We start from the raw sequence: 23,431 nt of genomic DNA, 5'->3' as shown, positions 1-23,431 counted from the left end.
AACAATTTGATTGAGGAAGAATCCATATCCTGCTGGATTTTCTGAATCTTAGTAAATTATGTAGTAATGTTTGCGAATGAAACAGTTTGTTGATAATAAAAACAATTTTTTATTTTATAAAAATGGTAGTAATGCGTAACAATATCACCAGCCTCCATACGGAGGCACGAGGTAATCGGCTCTGCTTATTTACATAATACTATTCATGATTTCATTGTTAATACTTATTCGAATGTATAAATATGGCAGTTCACTTCACGTATTCAAGTCCGAGCGCCTGTGTCATGAAGCACAAGATGTCTGTGTGTTCTTCAATCTGGAAAACGAAAATTATTAAACCAATAAGATGATGAGATTGGAAAAGAGAATAATAATATTTATTTATAAAGAATCTTGGACTCACGAGGGATGGAATCTTGGACTCACGAGGGATGTAGATATCTTTGTAAGAGTACAATGACAAAAATAAATAGAAGCAACAAAGTGACAGAATTTAGTCTGTTGCTTTAGTTTCAATTTACAGTAAAACAATATCAAAATGTATAAGTACTTATGAAGCAACATTTTCACTACAGCAATGTTAGCGGCCTATCGCCGCTTTCTTGTCCTACTTTTATACAGGGTGTAACAAAACTAAGTGATAACTTCAGGGTGTGTATTGTTCAGGGCGGGTCCCCTATAATATAGACTTAGCTGTGAAAGTAGCAGTGCCGAAAGAGTAACGTTTTTAAACCTTTTGCATGGGAAAATTCCTGACATTCGGGCGCTTGAAAGTCACAAAAAGTTGCTCTTTCAGCGCTACTACTTTCACAGCGAAATCAATATAAGAGACACATACAATCCCTAAACTCTAAAGTATTTAGTTTTACCCTGTATACTTCTATACTATAACAATACTTACAATCTTAGCGGTAGGTTTGCCGCCGCCGTGACCCGCCTTAGTATCGACGCGTGCGAGCAGCGGCCGGCGCTGCGGTGTGCCGGCGGCCGCGTGTTGTAGCGCCGCGATGAACTTCAGCGAGTGGAGCGGGACTACGCGGTCGTCGTGGTCAGCTGTTAGGACTAGCGTCGCTGGGTACTCCGCGCGGCTCACTGTGGACGATAAACGACAACATTGTAACACTCAAAGAGATTTGTTGAATACCTTATTTGAAGATATTATAGATCCCATCCTTTTTTCTATAAAACTCGTCATGTCTCCATTCTTCACTTTTATGTTTAGACTTGCAAGTCACATATTAACACTTATTATCACTACAATTTTTACGATGTTTTCTCGGAGGCCGCCTACATTTTACGCCGGACTCGCTAGGCGAATATTGAACTCGCCGGGCGAGTCTCCGGCGCTGGAATAATTACGTTGACTCTCCGGGAGAGTCGGTGGGACTGAATGTGTTAATAAAAGATCAAAAATAATAACATAGTCCTTGTCAGTCCTCCCAAGCATTCAGTCTTTGAGACACAAAACTGCAAACATTCGCACATTCTCACTCATCCCTACAATGTCATAAATGGTTTATTAAAAAATCAGGCTTAACATTAAAAGCATGCCATTTCGCACACAAATAACAACTTGCCTAATTTTAACTACGAGGCCCAACTTCTATATCAAACATTACCATTATCAGGCGGTTGTATGTTGTGGAGCGGCGAGTATTTGAGCAGGTACCGGAACTGCGCGGGGTCGTCGGAGCTGCCGTAGTCGGACACCCACGCATGGCCGATCGTGAACTTCTGGAATCGCAGCATGTCCAGCACACTGCGAAATATACGAAAGGCTCGTTCGAAATACGTTCGGTAGTGTCACAACTCACAAGAAGCGGTAAACAAGAAATATTAATTCCTTCTTGATAGTCTTATATTAAAATATTAATTTGTCGGTAGATTCGGCGAAACACAGCGCAAGCGCTGTTTCACGCCGGTTTTCTGTGAGAACGTGGTATTGCTCTCCCACGTGTAAAGTGTAAACTGTGTTTGAGGCTCTTTCATTAACCACTCACAATTTATAAAGACGTTAGTAAAAAGCCGCGCGTTATAAGTACGGGAAACTCGCAGTTTCTACTGTCTGAACTAAACTAGCTATTACACGAGGTTAAGGACCTGTTTCACCACTTACTGATAAGTGCTGGTGCTATCAATAACTTGTCTGACACATAGAGTATCTGTCAGATAAGTTGTGGATACCCTATCCGGTACTTCTCAGTAAGTCGTGAAACAGGCCCTAAGACTAAATTATACGTACCCAACTTGCACGATAGCGGCGCCGAACAAGTCGGGCCGCTGGTTGATGCAGGCCGCGACCAGCAGCCCGCCGTTGGATCCTCCCTGGATGGTGATGAGCGAGGGCTTCGTGTACTTCTCCTTAATGAGGTACTCCGCGGCCGCCTGAAAGTCGTCGAACACGTTCTGTTTGTTGAGCAGACGACCCGCGTTGTGCCATTTCTCACCGTATTCACTGCGAAATAGGAAATACAATAATTAATAAAATAGAAGGTATTTGCACGGAAATAAAAATCTTACATAGCAGTCGGCTACTGCTTTTACTGACATTTTAAATCTAGCTTATTTGTTTGATCGTAACGATATATCGCATGTCATTGAGTCTCTTCGAAGGTTCGTTTTAGGGTTCCGTACCTAAAGGGTAAAAACGGGACCCAATAGGGTCCCGTTTTCCCGTTTCCGTTGTCCCGCACGGACAGACAACGAAGTCTAAAGTAATAACTTTAGACTTCGTTGTCTGTCCGTCTGTCAGGAAATAACCTATATTAGCATTGAATCAACATGACGCGTCGATAACTGAACTTTATTTACTACACAAGAAGATACACATTTAATTGAACAAGCAGCTTCAAACTCACCCGCCCCCGCGTATGTTGGGCACGGCGACGACGCCGTTGAAGTGTTGCATGAACACGAGCCGCGACACGCTGAAACTCGGCTGAATGTTGATGTTGAACCCGCCGTAACCGTACAGCAGCACCGGGGAATTACTCTCGCGCGGGAGGTCCTGTAATTACACATTGTTAAAGAACTATTAGAGATCCAATAGGATCGACGCGCTGAGCGACGTCATGGCAAGATCATGTCAATGAAGCGATTGTAATGGTTATCAAAAACACATTCCTCGCAACACATCTTCGGTGGAAACGCAGCCTTAGGGTGGGTGATAGGCGATAGCGTATCTTGCGAATTGCGACAGCTAGGCAACAGGTGTTTGACAGTCGGCGACACGCGTCGATGGCGGTCGACGACAATTGCCGATCATCTGTAAGAGCGTAATACTCATTCGCGACAACAATGTTTGACGTTTATGTAAGCACTGTTGCGGCAGTGTGAAATGTCCCTAAAGACGCTTGCTTTAAAAATAGTCTATATTTTGGTTAACTTGCTTCTGTTACTACTGGTACAAGAGAGCATACTAAAAATATTTAAAGTTTTTAATATTCACTTACTTTTTTGGAAATAATAAACATAGGAACTTGTGTGCCGTCTTTGCTGGAGTAGAACACTTGCTTGGCTTCGTACTGCGACGCGTCGAATCCTTTTACTTTGGTTTCTCTAAATACCTGCAACATATCAAAACACAATGTAAAAATTTTAATACTTGAATCAATTAAATAATACTCCCCACACCGGTTTCGGTGACGGTGGCCGGTTTCATTGAAACCAGGCCAGGTACGCAGGAGTAATTTTATAGTGCCCAAGTGTGTGCGCAGTACACAAGAGCACTCTCTATTCCTTTTACTCTCATAACCCAGTGGGACGGAAGACCGACACGACTGGCGAGAGATCAGGCGCAGGACCGACTTTTTTACATGCCCATCCGACCCATGGATCATCTTACTTGTCAGACAATCAGGTGATCAGCCTGCATTGTCCTAACCAAACTTGGAAATAACATGTTTCCAACGCGGGATTCGAACCCACGACCTCCGGAGTCGAGAGCGACGCTCTAACCACTAGACCACGGAGGCGTTAGTTGAATCAATTAATTGGGTATTAAAAAATAATTTTAGTTTATCTTAAAGTAATAGTCAGTTTACTATTCAGGTGATCGCACATTTATCAGCACGCACGCGCCGAACGCGCCGCATTTTAGAATTCGTTGTATGAAATTATGTGAAACCTCGCACATTCGTTCGCACCGTACGCGCCGCATTTCGTATACTATGCGGTGCGTACGGTGCTGACAAAAACGTGCGATCAGCTTTAGACCACATATACACAGATCAAAACAATAATTTTCAAGAACAAGATAATATTGCATAATATTTCTGCTTCTTACATTAAATCAAGTACTCACAGTAGGCGTATAAGGTTTCTCATTGAAGTCCACCCTGTATATGATGCCGGGCGACAGGAATGACACGAAGTGGTAGAATATCTCGGACTGGTTGCGTTTGCCGGAGAATCCGCCGACCGAGCCGACGCCGATGTCAAACGTTTGAATGTGCTCGCCCGAGTTCAGCTCGTGCAGTTGTAGGACACTCTGAAATGTATAGTCTGTATGTAGTTCTGTATGTAGTTTGAGTTAGAGTTGAATATTTTGAAATTGATAAGATATAAAAAAGTTGAATGTTCAGTTTACGTACGTATACGTATTACTGTTTTCGTACGTGTTTACGCTAGCGTGTAAGCAACGTCTTTAGAATTCCAGTATACTAACTTAACACGACCGTGAAAATAATTACAATATTATGCCTCTAAATAACTAAAGAGTAAGACACTGGCAATGAAGTTGTGATACGTATCTAAGACGTAAATAGTCGTTAAAAGTAACTAAAAACGCCTTCTTTCTTAATGTGACATACAAATATATAAGTCCCTTTAGAGAAATCAGATAAAATGATAAGTAACATAATAGTAACCTAAATCCTTACCTTAACATCTCTAACATAGTGTATGACTAGCTTATCATTGTCGACCGCGGTGGCCCAATCTAACACGTCTTTGGGATGCTCCTGAAACGAGAGAAAAATAGTTTAGCTACTGTTTAAATAGCAACGTTAAAAAGTTTTTTATACGTGGGAGAGCCATGCTTCGGCACGAATGGGCCGGCTCGACCGGAGAAATACCACGTTCTCACAGAAAACCGGCGTGAAACAGCGCTTGCGCTGTGTTTCGCCGAGTGAGTGAGTTTACCGGAGGCCCAATCCCCTACCCTATTCCCTTCCCATCCCTACCCTCCCCTATTACCCTATTCCCTCTTATAAGGCCGGCAACGCACCTGCAGCTCTTCTGATGCTGCGAGTGTCCATGGGCGACGGAAGTTGCTTTCCATCAGGTCACCCGTTTGCTCGTTTGCCCCCTTATTTCATAATAAAAAAAAAAAACAGTGTTATTGGCAGTCTTTTTTTAAATATTTAACAACTCGAAACTAAAATTTTATTTAAAAACATCTGTTTGCAACAAACAAAGTTTAACCTCATTCCTCACTATAAAGTTACGAAGTCTGTTTATGAACGCCTTATTAAATACACAGTTAAAGAAATGAGAAAACATACCATATACATGTCTATTGTCTATGTAGACAAGCAAAATCCTTACTTCGGCTCCGGATTTTTTAATTTTTCCGTAGTGGGGTAGTAAAATATTGGTTGTGTTAATTACTTGAACTTATGTACTGTATATTGATGTGAATTATAAAATAAAGATAAAGTTATTACGTTATTAGATGTTGTTGATGTGAAGTTGGCCGACGTTCCGGTGTTTGCTAGATGGCGCGGCGGAAGACGTCAGTTGGATACTTGCGTTTTGACCCATTAAAAAAAGTAATAACCGCGTATGGTTATTCAAAAAACGCGGAATCGCGTACTATTACTCTACTTACTGGTATGAGAGTCTCCCAGTTTTCCTCGGCGGGGTTGAGCAGGTCGATCTTGATGAGTCTGTAGTTGGGCGCGTTCTTGTTCGTGCGGAATATACACACCGAACCGTCATTCGTTATGTACTGAAAATTACAGTTATCATATTATTAATAAGTATTAATTATAACTAATAATTATAATAATAAGTAATAATTGCTATAAATAATGCTAAAATATAAAACAAAGACTATATATAAAAAACTAAATCTAAGTCAGAGGCTGCGGGCAATGTACCCAAGAGGCTGGCAGCATTACCTCGCTGTATCGCAAGGCTGATACGTTGGCCGAGGTAAGCGCCAGCTCTGGGATCGTTAGTTTTCTCAACCAGTCTTTGGGATAACTCTCTGAACATTTGTTTGGCACCAGGGCCCCACGGACCCAGGGGTTCAACCCCGAAAGTTACAAAAAAGTAATCATTCCCCAGTGCTTCATATTTTCTTCTTTTGTTTGTCTCTGCTTGTGCCGCCGCAGCTCCCGCTTCCCTTGTAGGGAAGCGGGAGCGGCTCCCTTCCGCTCATTAATAGGTTGATTATCAAAATATTAGTTTAGCTAAAAATCTCTCAGATTATGAAGCATTAAGACAGTTGATTATGTTATATCTTTAAACGAGCAATTCTTATATGTATAATTGGAATCTCAGAATCGGCTCCAACGATTTTCATGAAATTTAGTATATAGGGGGTTTCGGGGACGATAAATCGATCTGGCTAGGAATCATTTTTATAAAATGTAATTTTATTAGTGTTTTATCAAATACCGAGCAAAGCTCGGTCAAATAGCTAGTATTATATTAAATAAGAAGATCACGTCAGCTTTAAAAAAAACTACATCCAAATAAGTTTATCAGTTTATATACCATATTTTGCATGGGTAATATTGCTTTCTTGCTGGCGTCGCATACGGCATATATTGCGGTCGCGGATCTCATAGACTTACTATTAATTGATGAATCTCTTCTCAGGCCTTTACTTGAGGTTATGTTCATTTCAATAGAATCGCTTAGAAAGCGATTCATGCGCGAGTAGCAGGTAAATAAATCAATATGGTATACAGGGTGTAACAAAACTAAGTGATAATACTTTAGGGCGTGTATGGATTTCCTATTTAGAGTTCGCTGTGAAAGTGGCAGCGCTGAAAGGGTTTTTTCACCTTTGTATTAAAAAAAACCATGACGCTTATCTATACAAATTACAAAAAAAATATCTATTTCAGCGCCGAGCAAACTCCCTACGAGGAATACATTATATACATCCTAAAGAATGATCACTTAGTATTGTTACACCCTGTATAGAACAAAAGTATAAAACTAAGCGCGTCGGTATATATACGACAGCTGAAATGTATCACGTGGGCTTCGGCCTGACCGAGCATAACACCTCGCTCGGTCGGAAGATCTTCCTTTGGCCTCCACGCTTATTCCCACATTTGGAACCCACCTCATAATCCGCCTCAAATTTATGCACGATCTGCGTTAACGGGAGACGGCCCGTGATCTCGGGGTGCTTGGACAGGTCGGCGAAGTACAGCAGGTTGTCGCGACAGTCGCGCACCGGCGACACCAGCAGCCAGCGACCGTCCCACGATACTTCGGCGCCGCTGTACACACACATTGTCTATTAAAATATGAAAATGCATATGCAATTATTATTCAAATGCATATGCAATTATGCAAATACATATAATCAGGTCTCTACATATTATAGTAAAATTAATTAAAGCTGGCACGTTCATAGTACTCACACTTATGCAGTATCACTATACAGTAAGTTTAAGGCCGGTATAAATAAATTGCCGGTTATTCCTGGCCGGAAGAAATTGGTTGAATCACAGTTACTCACAGCGCCGGATTTATAAATAGGCCGTATGCCTAGATACTGTCTATTTATAAATGCCGTGTACGGGCGGCAGCGTCCTAGGGGGCGGCAGCGTCCGTAGAAGGCCGGTAGATTTCATACATGGGGCGGCGGAAATAAATTGGCATACACTCATAAAATAAGACCGGCAATGCACCTGCAGCTCTTGTAATGTTGCGAGTGTCCATAGGCAACGGTAGTTATCTCGTTTGTCCACTTATTTTATATAAAAAAAAATAATTCAGCACTGGTTACTCACATCCTCCACAGCGGCTCCTCCGGGAACTCCACCGCGATGACGTCCTCCGACTGCGGCGTGTCGAGGCGGTGGTAGCACAGCTTCTGGTCGCGATTCACCTCCGTCTCCGAACCGTCCGTCTTGCCCTCCTGCTCCGGGTAGCGCTGAAACATACAATAATAATAATAATATCTATAGACGCTTCACACCTGACGTGGTGTCTGTCCCCGTGCTAAGTACCTGAAGGACTTGTGTTACAGGTACCAGACAACGGAAATATATTTAATCATTTTATACTATACATACAGGGTGCAATGAAACCTTCCGGCCAAATTTCGGTATATTGATTGAATTTTTGAATTGAACATAATATAATATAGTTTATTACGCAAAAAACATTATCTCACACATAAAAACATTTCTTGGAACAATGAAGTATTAAATCAGGATATTATTAGCAATAACTATAAAATTTTACATAATTATTAATATGGTGTCATACGATATACTGTGGCAGAAATTAAAGTCTGAAACCAGCCTGTCTGATGACGTCATATCAATACTCAAATATTGGTATATGAATCAATTAAATTATGTCCGATGGGCTGATGTGTGTTCGGAGCCTTATGGGTTGAAATGCGGGGTGAGACAGGGGGGGATCAGCTCGCCTCGTATCTTCAACCTGTATGTAAACTCGCTTATTGAGGAGCTCAGCAGCACAGGTGTCGGGTGCCACATAGGTAATGCGTGCGTCAACAACATTAGCTACGCTGATGACATGGTGCTGCTGAGTCCCTCTATAGGCGGGCTGAGAAAGCTACTACGTATTTGTGAAAGATATGTGGAGGCCCACGGACTTAGGTATAATGCTACGAAGAGTGAGTATATGGTTTTCAAGTCAGGTACGAAATGCTATGACACGAATGTACCTATAAAACTATGTAACACTCCACTTAAAAGAGTTAGCAAATTTAAGTACCTAGGTCATTGGGTCACCGATACTCTTAGGGATGATCAAGACATGGAGCGTGAGAGAAGGGCATTGGCAGTCCGATGCAATATGCTGGCCCGCAGATTTACTCAGTGTAGCAGAGACGTTAAAGTTACTTTGTTTAAAGCGTACTGCCAATCTTTTTACACGTGTAGTCTGTGGTCCAGCTATACGAAGAGGTCATACAATGCATTGAGAGTACAGTATAATAACGCATTCAGGGTGCTGATGGGGCTGCCGAGGTTTTGTAGTGCGTCGGGCATGCTGGCCGAGGCGCAAGTAGACGACTTTTATGCAATAATCAGGAAGCGTAGCGCCTCACTGATGGCGAGGCTTCGGGACAGCACCAACAGCATCCTGAGGGCGTTTGCGGACAGGTGGGACTCTGCACTGCTTGGGCACTGGATTAGACTTCATGCACCTGTAGCAAGATGCATGCTCGTCACATAATGTAGTGTCGAGCAATTAAAATTAAACAAAATCAACAAAAAATTAAAATTAACATTAATTACTAACCTACTAACATAAGTTAAGGAAAAATTGTTACTAATCTACTAATAATTCATATGGGCTGTATTTTATTGCCTGAAATAAAGCATTATTATTATTATTATTAATAATTATATTCAATATGCAGTAAACGTCTATAATAAATAACACACATGGACTTTTTACTTTTTATCCTTATTATCAACCTTGGCAAAGGTTACATTAAGGTAAAGGCTTCATTTGCATGTCAAGGTGTTACACGCTATAAACATTAGATTATAATATACTTCGCTTCAATTTATTTTGATCTGAATGTTATTATGGGAGACTATAATGCTACCCATTCAAATGTCACTTATTCACCATGCGCGATTAACAAACACAATGGCACATAGTCTTGTTCGACTAGATCAATTTTTATTTACATTTAGGCGCAGCGCAGACGACTTCTACTTCCACCGACTAAAAAGTGAGTCACGGATAGTATGTCGTCTGTGCTGCGCCTTAGGCTATAAAACTAATGGGAAAGGTAATGGATATTTAAAGTTTTTACTTACAGAATAGAACAATCCTTTGTTATCTTTGGTCCAGGCCATAGACGCGAACTTGACTTTTTTTAATACCTCCGGGTAGTCCTGGCCTGTAAAAAATTAACTTTTACTTGTACTTACTACATAGTCGTAAAGTACACAAATACGTTGACCTACATATACGTGGGAGAGCCATGCTTCGGCACGAATGGGCCGGCTCGACCGGATAAATACCACGTTCTCACAGAAAACCGGCGTGAAACAGCGCTTGCACTGTGTTTCGCCGAGTGAGTGAGTTTACCGGAGGCCCAATCCCCTAACCCCTACCCTATTCCCTTCCCTACCCTCAACTATTCCGTTCCCTTCCCTTCCCTACCCTCCCCTATTACCCTATTCCCTCTTAAAAGGTCGGCAACGCACTTGCAGCTCTTCTGATGCTGCGAGTGTCCATGGGCGACGGAAGTTGCTTTCCCCAGGTGACCCGTTTGCTCGTTTGCCCCCCTTATTTCATAAAAAAAAAAAACTACTTGTCTCTTTTACGTGAATTTGTTAACATGCGCGACTGAAAGAGACAAGCAGCAAGGTAAGAAACGAATTTCTTAATTATTCTTAGTACTTCGCACATATATGTATAGAATTACAATGTTACGTTAACAATTTATTATAATTAGAAGTAGTTGCATGTGTCACTCGTGATTTGTGAACCTATAAACTTAGCAGATAGCTCACGTAATAGAGATTCGCAAGCGACGATCACGTTTTTTCAAGTACCGGTATATAACGACAATGGCATTGTATGTTTTTTTTAAGTAGGCGACAGTATTTGGGTTCCCACACAAAACTGCGAATTCGCATCGCATCGCAAATATCTGCGACAAAACTCATTTAATATTAGTATGGAGGTGGGTATTTCGAATTGCGCAATAGGGAAGATGCGCTATTTTTATTTTTGTGTTTATTTTAAAGAACTCCATGTAGAATAGACAAGTATATTAAAAAATTAAAACACTGGAATTTACTGCAAAAAATGCGGTTTAAAATTGTCAATTTAAATTTCGGAGCCAAAACGGATCTATAGTCTGTATGACGTCACTACTGTCCCGCCCCGCGTTCCATTTAGCGTTAAAAACGATCATAACGCTCAAAATAGAAGGTATTTTGAGCGTTTAGATCGTTTTTAACGCTAAATGGAACGCGGGGATAGCAGGTGTGACGTCACTAGGTGTTCCAGCGCATCGTCGCGGAGTAATGTTGAATAGGTAGTGTATCCACGAGTTGAGCCTGAAGAGGCAGAGGTGGTGGGGCTACGGTCGTGTATCACGCGTTTCCCGTAGTCCCGCCTTCAGGAGTAGGAACACCGTTGGGGTTTTAGTGGGTAGTCCCGGGTGCTTCTTCCGTCCGCCCCGGGGAGTCCCACATACCTCGGTGGTACTACCCAGGCCCCAGGGATGCATAAACGCATTCCCCCGACGCAAAAAAAAAAGGTGTGACGTCACTGAACGCTGATTGGTGTTTTGAAATCCGATCCGTTTCAAGTTACTTTTAATTCGTAATTTTTGTAAAAAAAACAAATTCTGTGAAATATTAACCTTGCAGTGGCCCTGTTTTTTATATTTCTAATAGCAAAATTTTCATAAATATTATATTTGCAATAGGGGGGACCTATTGGGTTCGAAAATTTCATCGCGCGACGCCCAATAAACGTTCGCCGCGCTATGCCACTGATGACCGCATCGCGGATCTAGCCTCAGCATAGCCTCGTCCCACCAGAAGTATCTAATAATAATAACTCCCACACCGGTTTCGGTGACGGTGGCCGGTTTCATTAAAACCAGGCCAGTTACGCAGGAGTAATTTTATAGTGCCCAAGTGTTTTTTAAAAAAATGAAAATAAGGGGGCAAACGAGCAAACGGGTCACCTGATGGAAAGCAACTTCCGTCGCCCATGGACACTCGCAGCATCAGAAGAGCTGCAGGTGCGTTGCCGGCCTTTTAAGAGAGAATAGGGTAATAGGGGAGGGTAGGGAAGGGAAGGGAATAGGGGAGGGTAGGGAAAGGAATAGGGTAGGGGATTGGGCCTCCGGTAAACTCACTCACCCGGCGAAACACAGCGCAAGAACTGTTTCACGCCGGTTTTCTGTGAGAACGTGGTATTTCTCCGGTCGAGCCGGCCCATTCGTGCCGAAGCATGGCTCTCCCACGTATGAAGTGTGTGCGCAGTACACAAGAGCACTCTCTATTACTATACTCTCATAACCCAGTGGGACGGAAGACCGACACGACTGTCGCGGGACCGACTTTTTACATGACCCTCCGACGCATGGATCATCTTACTTGTCAGACAATCAGGTGATCAACCTGCATTGTCCTAACCAAAATTGGAAATAACATTTTTCCAACGCGGGAATCGAACCCACGAGCTCCGAATCAAGAGCCACGCTCTAAACCACGGAGGCGTCGACTAGAAGTATACAGCATACCTGTAGCAACATCCTTCAAATGTATAGTGATCCAATCAGACCCGCTGGCGGATAATCCGTATGCGAAGGTGGATCCGTCCTCCGTGAAACGCGTGCCGGATAACGCGACCGTGCCGTCAGCTGACAGAGTGTTGGGGTCTATGAACACGCGCGGCTCCGATGTGAGACTGTCTTGTACGTAGAGGACACTGGAAGTAGAAGATTATGTTGTATGTAGTCACTCCTTTCAGTTCACAGATCTTATTCGGTCTTTCGTCACTTCGACACAAATGGATCTATGGTTTCTACTTTATAGAGAATCATTTCCAACTCAAAAGCAGTCAATACATAGGCAGTAGAATATACAAAAATTAAAAAATAATCGGCCAAGTGCGAGTCGGACTCGCGCACGAAGGGTTCCGTACCGTTATAGAGGAAAAATAAGCGAAAAATTGTGTTTTTGTATGGGAGCCCCCCTTACTTTTTTATTTTATTTTAATATTATTCTTAAATATTAAAGTAGACATAATTAAGGCCTTTGTGAAAATATCAAGTGCCTACCTGTTGCCATTATTGATATTGAGCAAAAAAGGCCAAAAAAATCACGTTTGTTGTATGCGAGCCCCCTTTAAATATTAATTTTATTTTTAGTATTTGTTGTTATATCGGCAACAGATATACACAATCTGTGAAAATTTCAGAACTCTAGCTATAGCGGTTCTTGAGATACAGCCTGGAGACAGACAGACGGACAGAGAGATATCGAAGTCTCATGAATAGGCTCCCGTCCCGTTTAAGCTTTGGTGTCAATCCATCTACAAACGTAACTATTTAGGCCTAATATAAGAACTAAATCATTTTAAAAGACTTCACACATCAACCATGGAAGCTTTATGTCTTCTTACTTAGAAGTCAGAGGAGAATAATTTTGTAACTTACAACGAGCCTTGACCTCAACCACGTTACATACTTTTAACTTACAAGTTTACTTTTATGTTTAAATTGAGTTGTGTGTATGTTAAGTAAGAAATCTAAAATACTCTACTCACTTCTGATTCTGCAGGCCGGTATTCTTGTAGAAAAAGTATCTGTCCCCCCGTTTGAACGGGCACGAGTATTTAGGGTAGTTCCACAGCTCTGTCAGTCGGTCGCTGACGTCAGACCTGACCGGGCACGCGTCGAGGTAGGGGCGGGTGATGTTGTTCTGGGCCTCTATGAAGGCCGCTGTTTCCTCGGAGTCAGGGTCTTCGAGCCAGCGGTACGGGTCTGCTATCTGTGAAGTAAAATGTTATAGTGATCTTAAGTATACTGTGGTAGGGATTGGGATGTTGACAAATATAAGCAGATTTTTTAAATAATAATATAACGGTAAAAAACATGCATTTTTAAATTTCAGCTACATAACAGCTTAAATGTATTTTTTTTGCTATGAGTCTTCAAAGTTAGATATAGTCAAGTCGATTTTTTTAAATATCTAAATGTATAAATATACCATTCGATAAGTTATGCAATTTATAACAATTTTTCTTATCACACCACCTTCGTAAACGCAATATTTAACATAGCGATTGAACAAAGTTATCCCGCGATGGCCGATGCATGCAACCGTGAGGGTTGTGACGTCATAGTACACTGTCATTTTGTATGGAGCGTTTTGAGAACGTTTATTTTAAGGAGTTTTTAAGATAGCAAAGTCATTCTTTCACCGATGTTTCTATTTTTGAGAGTTCCTTTAATTACCAATAAGAAAAAGAAATAGGCAACTAGCCTATTCTTTTTAAAAGAAGGGATTAAAGGACTCATTACTAGAATGACTAGAATATGACGCTAGGTTCCTGTGAGAGTTTTTCCTCATATCAGAATTTAGATAGAGACATTGTTACCGTGTGTTAGTTATCTGCTTGTGTTTTTATTATTAAGGAGGCAAAGTTAATAAAAATTGAATGGCAATGACCTAATATTTAATAATATAAAATGTGTATCTATTTCTAAACTCTAAATGGCATAATGTTTGTATGGAACGCAACGGTTGATGTACTCTATCAGCATTCTAATGAAATCGTGATTCGGTATAATATGTATGAAAAAAATCAGCAGAGTGCGAGTCGGACTCGCGCACGAAGGGTTCCGTACTGATACAGAGCAAAAATAGGCTAAAAATTGGGTTTTATGTATGGGAGCCCCCCTTAAATTTTTATTTTATTTTAATATTATTAAATATCACTTATAAGTTATAATAAAAGAATGTGGGAAAAATTCAAGTGCCTATACTTCTTGCTTTTATTGATATAGAGCGAAAAAGGCCGAAAAAATCACGTTTGTTGTATGGGAGCCCTCCTTAAATATTTATCTTATTTTCAGTATTTGTTGTTATAGCGGCAACAGATAAACACAATTTGTAATAATTTCAGAAGTCTAGCTATAGCGGTTCTTGAGATACAGCCTGTAGACAGACAGACGGACAGACAACGAAGTCTCAGGTCCCGTTTTTACCCTTTGGGTACGGAACCCTAAAAAAACAAGAGGTCGAAAGATATAAAACAGCTTTTCATACAAACACCACTTATGACTTACAAATCATTATTTATCGCAAGTTTTATCTGCGGGTAAACAACCCGCTCTCATTGGTATTCTGTATACGAACTTGTTTGTTGCCATTATCCTAACCAACTCTTTGACCTTGGCACCTGATATCAAACACAATATGAAAATCTGTTTTTGTCTATCAACTACAATATCAACCGTGACCGCTCACCGCGTGTACAAAAAGTTTGATCAGTGATTTGGTAAAACTCGATTAGAACAAGTTTTCATTTATTTTTATTGTAGGTACACTTTAAAAAATCTTTGTCTGATTTAAGTTAATACTAAACTTTTTAAAAATTTTAATTAGGCTGGTATTCCATAAACTTTAAGTATTATTATTATAGATTGCAGGTCAAACGAATTTGTTCATAGTGTATACTAGATTACGCCTGCAACTCCATTGCGCCAAAATTCGTTTATCGTGCGGGAACCGTACATTTTATCCTGTCTTTTCCTGGGACCCAAAGTATCACTGTATACCCAGCAAAATCTGTTCAGGTTTCGGCGTGAAGAGGTAACAGACAAACAGACACACTTTCGCATTTAATCATTTATACAATATGTTGAAGACCATGGATTAGATTAGTATTGTAGTCGGTAATCAGTGCTTAACGCTACGCTTCGATGCCCACTATTTAACCCCACTACAATTCAGAATTATTCTACCTTTAAGTATTAACAAGTGGACCTTATGTCGTTGATGTAAGGTTCTTTTGGAGCCAAAATAATCTGGACGTCTGGTCACATAATCAGATCATTATCTAACACTACGGATAGGAAAATCGCACGTTCTTCGATAATAAGCTGAGTTTTAACGAAAACACGTCTGAAGTCTGAACGATACTTATCTATTTTGAGATGAGATTAAATTATAACTTAGATAACTGGAATTGGACAATCTGATGATAGCTTTAGTGAGCCGTTTTTCAGCGTTAAAAACAAGGAAAAAATAGGATAGAATTCATACTGATAAGCGATAAGAGTATAATAAACTAGACCACGCCCGCAACTCCGTTGCGTCAAAATTCGTTTATCACGCGGGGACCGTACATTTTCCAAGATAAAAAGTATCATATGTCCTTTCCCAGGACTCAAAGCATCTCCATGTCAAATTTCAGCAAAATCGCGGTTCGGCGGTGAAGAGGTAACAAATAGACTTTCGCATTTCTAATATTAGTATGGAAGTATGAATACCTTTTAGGTAGGTAAGTTCATAATCAAAAAAAAAATCTACATAAGAGCCTCTGAATACAATATAAGTACTTACTATATTAAGTACCAGAATAGGAATATATTATTGCAATGTTTTGACGCTACAGTGCAGCACCAGCAACGTTGTCTACGGACGACGTTTGACAAACGTTTTTGTCAATATTGTGAATAACACGTCGAGGATTATTTACTGTATGTGCTAGTATCGCCCTCTGCTCTTACCTTTGCGTAATATTCCCTATTATTTTCATAGCCGTATTATTTTCTCCGGTTCTAATATCTATATTTCCGGAATTCCGGACATCTATTATACTATAAATACGGAAGGATGAAGATGCGGAAACATGGAAGCCGGTAATAAGATATAACACTATCGTAATAGACTTACGGCCCGGCCGCACCTGCGTCTATCGTCCGAAGCTTCGTGCTATGAGACGATATAGTACTATTTAAATAATTGGACGATACACGCACATCGTCCAATGGTATCGGTTTTAAGGAGTGAGCACACTGAGACGGGCCGTGCCGGGGTTCAGCGTGCCGGGGCTCATTGCAAAAATCCGCCTCCATACAATTTGTATAGAAGCGGAAATCCGCTGCGCCCCGACACAGTGTGCGATACGCGCATCCGCTTCCATACAAATTGTATGGAGGCCCGTCTCAGTGTGCTCACTCCTTTAGCGCGAAGCACTACGCAAGTACGCATATATGCTGTCGCGGCATTACTATTACGATTAAAACGATAACTAAGTAATAGGCCAGCGACGCACTTGCAATAATAGCATAGGATAGGAATCATGGAAAGTCGCAGTAAAAGAATAATTATTATTATTATTCTAGTGATTTTCCATGATGCCTATGCTTTGATTGTTAAAATATACTATTGATTTGGCAGGTTATCGGTAATTTATGTTTCAAATATGCTTCGAAGCTACTGGACCAATTCAGATGAAATTAGGCATAGGCGTAGAGTTGATCATAGGAAATGACAATTTCATTAATTATTTTATTATTCATTTTATTATTTATTTCATTAAATGTAATAACTACCGCGGAATACGGTTTTAGGCAGGAGAAGTTAATACTAGTCAATGTGTGTCAAATAATAAAAATAATACTAAATAAAACACTACTGTCTTTATCAATTCTCTTAATAAAGGCTGCATTCCACGACCCACGTATATTCCTCGAAGTTATTAATAATGTAGAAAACTTTGCACGTGGTTCTATATTTTCCGAGTAGAAAAAAACACAGAATAGGATTCTGTATCTCCATAACTCCTAAAACAGTAACGGTATTGATACCGAGATTTAACTACGGAACCCTAAAGCTAGAAAGTGAACCTAAACACGGTCTAAAACAGTGTTAAGTTCAAAAAGTGCGGTCAAGTGCCTCCTTGAGCGCTGAAATGCCTTTTCATGGCACATTGTCTAGGATTCTTGAAAACGTAATAACTACTATAGGCCAGCCCCGGATTTATAAATAGGTCGTTATATGCCACGGCCTAAGGGCAGCAGCGTCCATGGAGACCATGGAGGTTCTACAGTTTACGTACATGAGGCGGCGGATATAAAGCGTACTACTCTCATAAAACATATAAATTCGGCACTGCTATTATAGGCCACGCAATTCTTTATTGTCGGAAATACGAAAAGGGGAGCTGGGGAGCACGGTTTTTTGGGTCTATTCGGTAGGGCTAGGAGAAAATCTATTGGTAGATCGGCGATCATCAGATAGATCGTTATTGGTAAATCGAGGGCAAACCGACAAGAAAGTGACTGAATGTAGATCTTGTGTAGAATATCTAATAACATATATAAAACTTGAAATTTATCATGTCCTAAAACATATTTGTAAACAAGTATTTTATCAGGTTTTTTACATATTTATCCGGTATGCAGGATATTTTATGTAGGTATGTGTGCCTTGGAAAGGAATGAAGGAAGGTTATATACACCTGAGAAGTTACAAGTGAAACTTTGCTAACATCCGTCTGCACATTTCCAATGGCTCAATTCTCATCCCCCGAATTTGAAAACGAATGTGGCTGTCCCAATATCGTGAAAGCACGAACGAAGATCGGAGGGTTTTCTGATAGTTGAATGAAAATCCATATCAACTAATAATAAAATTCCGAAACTGTCTTTCTGGTCGTCGGTTATCTTAACCGCCACACTGAACCGATTTGCATAAAGTTCCATATGTGAAACATTAAAGGGAAGGGACAGGGGGCAAATCCAGGCTAGATATTATAGGATAGATGTTCTACACGGCTTCGGCCGCGTAAATTAGGAATTTCACGAAAACCGTCCATTTTCCCGCAAAAAGTAGCATAATATGTCCCTTCACATGACATGGTCATTGGTCAACTCTACATCTGCGCCAGATAACATAAAAAATGCTCCAGTAGTTCGTGAAATAAGCACTTTCAAGTAATTTTCCCCGTTTTTTCTACATATTCCTCTGTTTCTTAGGTCATATTGCTCTTAGCGATATAATTTATAGCCTTCCTCGATGAATGGGCTATCTAACACTGGAAGAATTTTTCAAATTGGACCAAGTAGTTGCCGAAATTAGCGCCTTCAAACAAACAAAGAAACTCTTTAGCTTTATAATATTAAATATAGATTAAATTTGTCTGGACTTACCCCATGTCCTGCGCAAAAAACCAAGTTACAGGTTCCGTCTCGTATGTAACGAAATGTCTTAACTCTTACCTTAGTCCCATGGTAATCATCAACCACAGTTTCGTCCCTTCTCGCGTCGGGGTACACGAAGCTCATGTTAGGCGACGCGGACGCGACGACGCTCTGCAACACACAAACAACCAACACATAGTGGAACATCGTCATCGCAGCGCCGCGAGAATACTAACCGCGCCGCGTCGATCAAAGCCTTTATATTATGCATCATCGTAGACACATCTCACGCAGCTTTCGCCCGTATAGCTATGATAAAAAAGTCTTAAAGCGGCGCGTGGGAACCAAAAAGTCATGAGACAGGTTTTTTGAGAAAAATTTTATTTACAAAAAACTAGACAAGCCCGAAGTTGTTTTATTTTATATCGAGCTGCACTAGATATTAGTTGATTTCTAATTTTAGTAATAATCTGTAATGCTATAGAATTTATAAATTATAGTTAAGGATAAAGGATTAGAATAGGAGATATAAAATCCTATTTAAATGTAAGTACGATTTGTAATATTTATTATCTAATTAGGTGAATTTTGTTTTGTTTAGTACAGTTTATATAAAACATACTAGCTGTTGCCCGCAACTTCGTCCGAGTGAATGTACGTTATTATAATCGAGAATAGGTACCCTGAGATATGCCTTGGTGCAAATCTTACTTTTTGGTGGCATGTTATGATAATTTTACTTAAAAAAAGTGAAAATATTTTTGTTGTAAAGGAATTCCGTCGATACCTCCCGATCCCGAGAAAGTCATTATCAAGTCACCGTTTTAGTAAACATGGTATGAAATTCAGGTTAACAATCTATACAACAAAAAAAGAATTTTGAAAATCTGAACACAAACAGCAAAGTAAACATTAACTCCTCCTTTTTTGGAAGTCGGTTAAAAAAATATCTAAGATGTTGACCATGGATGTAAGGTATCACCATGCCAAATTTCATTGAAATCAGTCCAGTGGATTCAGAGATTAGCCTGTACAAACAGACATACAGACAAACAGACAGAGAAACAAAAATTTCAAAAACAGTTAAAATGTGTTCTACTGCTCTTCTTACATACCCCTGACTCGTTTTTTCAAGTTTATTTTCAATGTACAAAAATTTTACCTCTACGATTTTATTATAAGTAAGTAGTAAGTAAGTATAGATAGATTTAACATGTTATAAATGGTAAGTACATCAAGTTTGTATGTCAAAGAGATTGATTTGTGAGAAAGAAAACATAATTTACTCAAATCTAATATATATTAAACTTTTCCATGCATAATAATTGCAGAGGTGATATTAGTATTGTCTATAATAAACATTTCAAGTTCATATGATGAAGTGTGACAATTGCTATTATTGCAATAGCAATTGTCACACTTCATCAAGTTCTTACAGACAAACGGCACTTGTTGACGGCATTTACTGCAGTCGACGTGTGCCGTTCATCTGTTATAAGAAGCCTTACATCATTCAATAGTCTAAACATTTCTCGAAAAACTTGATAACATGACTTATGAGGCTATAACTACCTACATCTTGTACTTGTATTATCTTTACGCGGGAGAGCCATGCTTCGGCACGAATGAGCCGGCTCGGCCGGAGAAATACCACGTTCTCACAGAAAACCGGCGGGAAACAGCGCTTGCGCTGTGTTTCGCCGAGTGAGTGAGTTTACCGGAGGCCCAATCCCCTACCCTATTCCCTTCCCTACCTTCCCCTATTTCCTTAACTACCCTCTCCTATTCCCTTCCCATCCCTACCCTCCTCTATTACCCTATTCCCTCTTAAAAGGCCGGCAACGCACCTGCAGCTCTTCTGATGCTGCGAGTGTCCATGGGCGACAGAAGTTGCTTTCCATCAGGTGACCCATTTAAAAAAAAACGTTTTATTTCTGAGTTGATTTTAAGAAAATACTTTCAGAATGTTAATATTAGCTACGGTGCCTACCACCAGTTCGGGAACTATCCCGGCGAGAAGAACCGGCGTAAGAAACTCGTTGCGTTTGCTCGTTTGCCCCCTTATTTCATAAAAAAAAAACCTTGAAATAAATTGGTCAACTTATGTTGTCCCTCCTGAAAAATTCCTAAAAGCTATTTATTTCTTTATTTTCTATAAATAAATCTTAACATTATGTCAATGTCAAGTTTGGTCATGTTATGTCAAGTCAATGTTTATAGCTGAAAGCTTTCACATAACCCAGTCAAATTCCATTGTCCCGCTATTCACTTAAAAATCAATTTCTTAGACATTATACTTACACGAGCTTTTGCACTTTAGGAAGTATTATTATATACAAATTTTCATCCCGTATTTGAACCCCTTGGGGTTGGAATTTATCAAAATCCTTTCTTAGCGGATGCCTACGTCATAACATCTACCTGCATGCCAAATTTCAGCCCGATCCATCCAGTGGCTTAGGCTGTACGTTGATAGTCAGTCAGTCAGTCAGTCACCTTTGAGTTTTATATATATAGATACACTCCAAGAACACAACTTTTCTAGATTTATTCTGTGAATAGTTGTGATATATTATGTACTTTAATTAAATGCAAAATTTTCATACTTGTATGGTATCATGATATTTTGTATTCTTCTTATGAGAAGAAATGCCCGGCTTTCACTATTTTGGATGAGATTATACTTTTGGCCTTATTATCACTTTCAAATTGTGTATTGTTATTGAATAAAAATAGTAATTGCATATACTATGAAAACTAAGTTGCTACCTGTAACTTACAGTAAATATAGTTTGGTAATGGTTTTCCATGATATCAAACAAAAAATCAATAATACACCCTGACATAATATTTTTTGTGTATTATAACAATAAGTGGTCTGTAACTCTCTGATAAATCTTATCACTAGTACCCTGAGTGTTTGTTTATAATAATTGATAAGAAAATCTTAAAAATTACTTAGGTACTTACCTACTTATTCTAACTTGTGATCATTTTACACATAAAAACAAATTAAAATACATTGGGATATTAGTTAACCAACAGTTGTCAATTTTGGTTAGGTTATAAGGTTATTGATCACCTAATAAGAAATAACAGTGATATTTTACGTTAAAGATACGTTGCCACTTGCCACATATTCAAAGATAATTAATGAAGAAGGCGATCAGTAATTTAAAAAGCGGTGGTTATTGTAAGAAGCGTTTCAAACATTTATCTGCAGAAAATGATTATTTTTCTTACCAATTTCTGTTCCGGTAATAAAAATGCTGATGTAACTTGTTGCTTACAGAGTATTGTACGTTGTTTATTATTTAAAGCCACGAAATTTGCAGAAAATCGGCAATGATTTGCAAAAAAGCGACGCACAAACGGACGCAGCACAACGTACTTTGACATTTCAACTTTTTTACGTTCAATGATAATGTTGACGTCTACTTTTTTTCTTTGGTACTAAAAAACACCTTGCAAAACAGCCACAAGGCCACAAGAAGATGATACGCTTATCGTTTTATTTTAATTTAAACAATTAATTAATTAATGTTATATTTATAATAATTATTACTATCCTAAAATCACAACACGAGCACAATCAATTTTCGACGCGCAGTGCGAACTCCGAATACATTTATCTTTAGCAAACATTTATACCTCTACAATGTTTTGAAGTTATTGAACAATTTATGCTTCAACTTTCAAGTGGTTACTTTGTGATAAATCAATTTTGCTAATTCAAAAGATATTATGACTTATAGACGTTTTACGCGGCTTCGCCCGCGTAAAATAGATATTTCACAGACAAATTAATCCACAAAAAATAGCCTATGATCCTTCACGTGGTCTACTTCTTATCTGTACCAAATAACATAAAAATTGTTCCAGTAGTTCGTGAGATGAGCTCTTTCAAATAATTTTCCCCGTTTTTTACCACGATTTCCTCCATTTCTTCGCTCCTATTACTCTTAGCGTGACCATCAGCGCCCACAAGGGGGCGTTATCACCCATTTGGGAAAGGCTGGTCTAGACTCAAGGCCCTAGGCCCTAGGGGCCGGCTTATACATATGGGATAGAAGCATAAAAATTAAAAATAAAACAAGAAAATATAAGAGCCTAAACATATAATATTGCAACTATTAACAGAAAAATATTTACACAAAATATGAATTTACAATCAACTAAATTCAGAAATAAATTACATAAGGCTTCAATATTATTAAATTTTTGAAATGTTTCACAGCTTTGACCAGTCTCTTTCTATCAATGTTTAACTTCTTAAAGTGCAACATTTCTCATACAATAGAGGTGGGTATATCATACGAGGGTATTATATCGTCGTTGCAAAGATAAAATCTCTCATGTGACATTTTTAAGTTTTCGAGAAAAACGATAAAAACTGTCTCCTGAAAAAAAAATGTTAGAAGACTTGTAATTTTTTTAATGCAGATACATTTAGTGTTTACAAATGGATATTTGTGGATATAATTATCAGTAATAAATGTTTAGAAAAGCCTGAAAAGTATATTTTTAACGATTCCGCTGCACATAAGAGATTTTAGCTGCAAACTT

The 23,431-nt window shown here is 39.4% G+C and overlaps 1 protein-coding gene across 2 annotated transcripts; it reads right to left on the bottom strand.

Annotated features, from left to right (window-relative positions):
* Positions 1-89: 89 nt before the first annotated feature.
* Positions 90-22,279, bottom strand: LOC121730665 (prolyl endopeptidase). 2 transcript variants are annotated; one of them, XM_042119807.1, is made up of 16 exons: positions 22,109-22,279; positions 18,944-19,036; positions 13,477-13,700; positions 12,449-12,636; positions 9,996-10,078; positions 7,980-8,122; positions 7,304-7,463; positions 5,831-5,950; positions 4,881-4,961; positions 4,304-4,489; positions 3,453-3,566; positions 2,859-3,007; positions 2,243-2,455; positions 1,620-1,759; positions 902-1,092; positions 90-316 (listed from the first exon to the last, which is right to left on the bottom strand). In XM_042119807.1, exons 1-16 carry the CDS (start codon positions 22,262-22,264, stop codon positions 251-253), a joined length of 2,307 nt encoding a protein of 768 aa, XP_041975741.1. In that variant the 5' UTR covers positions 22,265-22,279; the 3' UTR covers positions 90-250. The 2 variants fall into 2 exon arrangements, with proteins under 2 accessions (XP_041975741.1, XP_041975742.1); XM_042119808.1 differs by lacking the exon at positions 22,109-22,279 and having other exon boundaries at positions 18,944-19,084.
* Between the last annotated feature and the right edge of the window lie 1,152 nt (positions 22,280-23,431).

Source organism: Aricia agestis, chromosome 9, assembly GCF_905147365.1.
Source record: "Aricia agestis chromosome 9, ilAriAges1.1, whole genome shotgun sequence".
Lineage (NCBI taxonomy): Eukaryota > Metazoa > Arthropoda > Insecta > Lepidoptera > Lycaenidae > Aricia > Aricia agestis.
The sequence above is the reverse complement of the archived record's forward strand: the minus strand, read 5'-3'. Positions and strand labels throughout refer to the sequence as shown.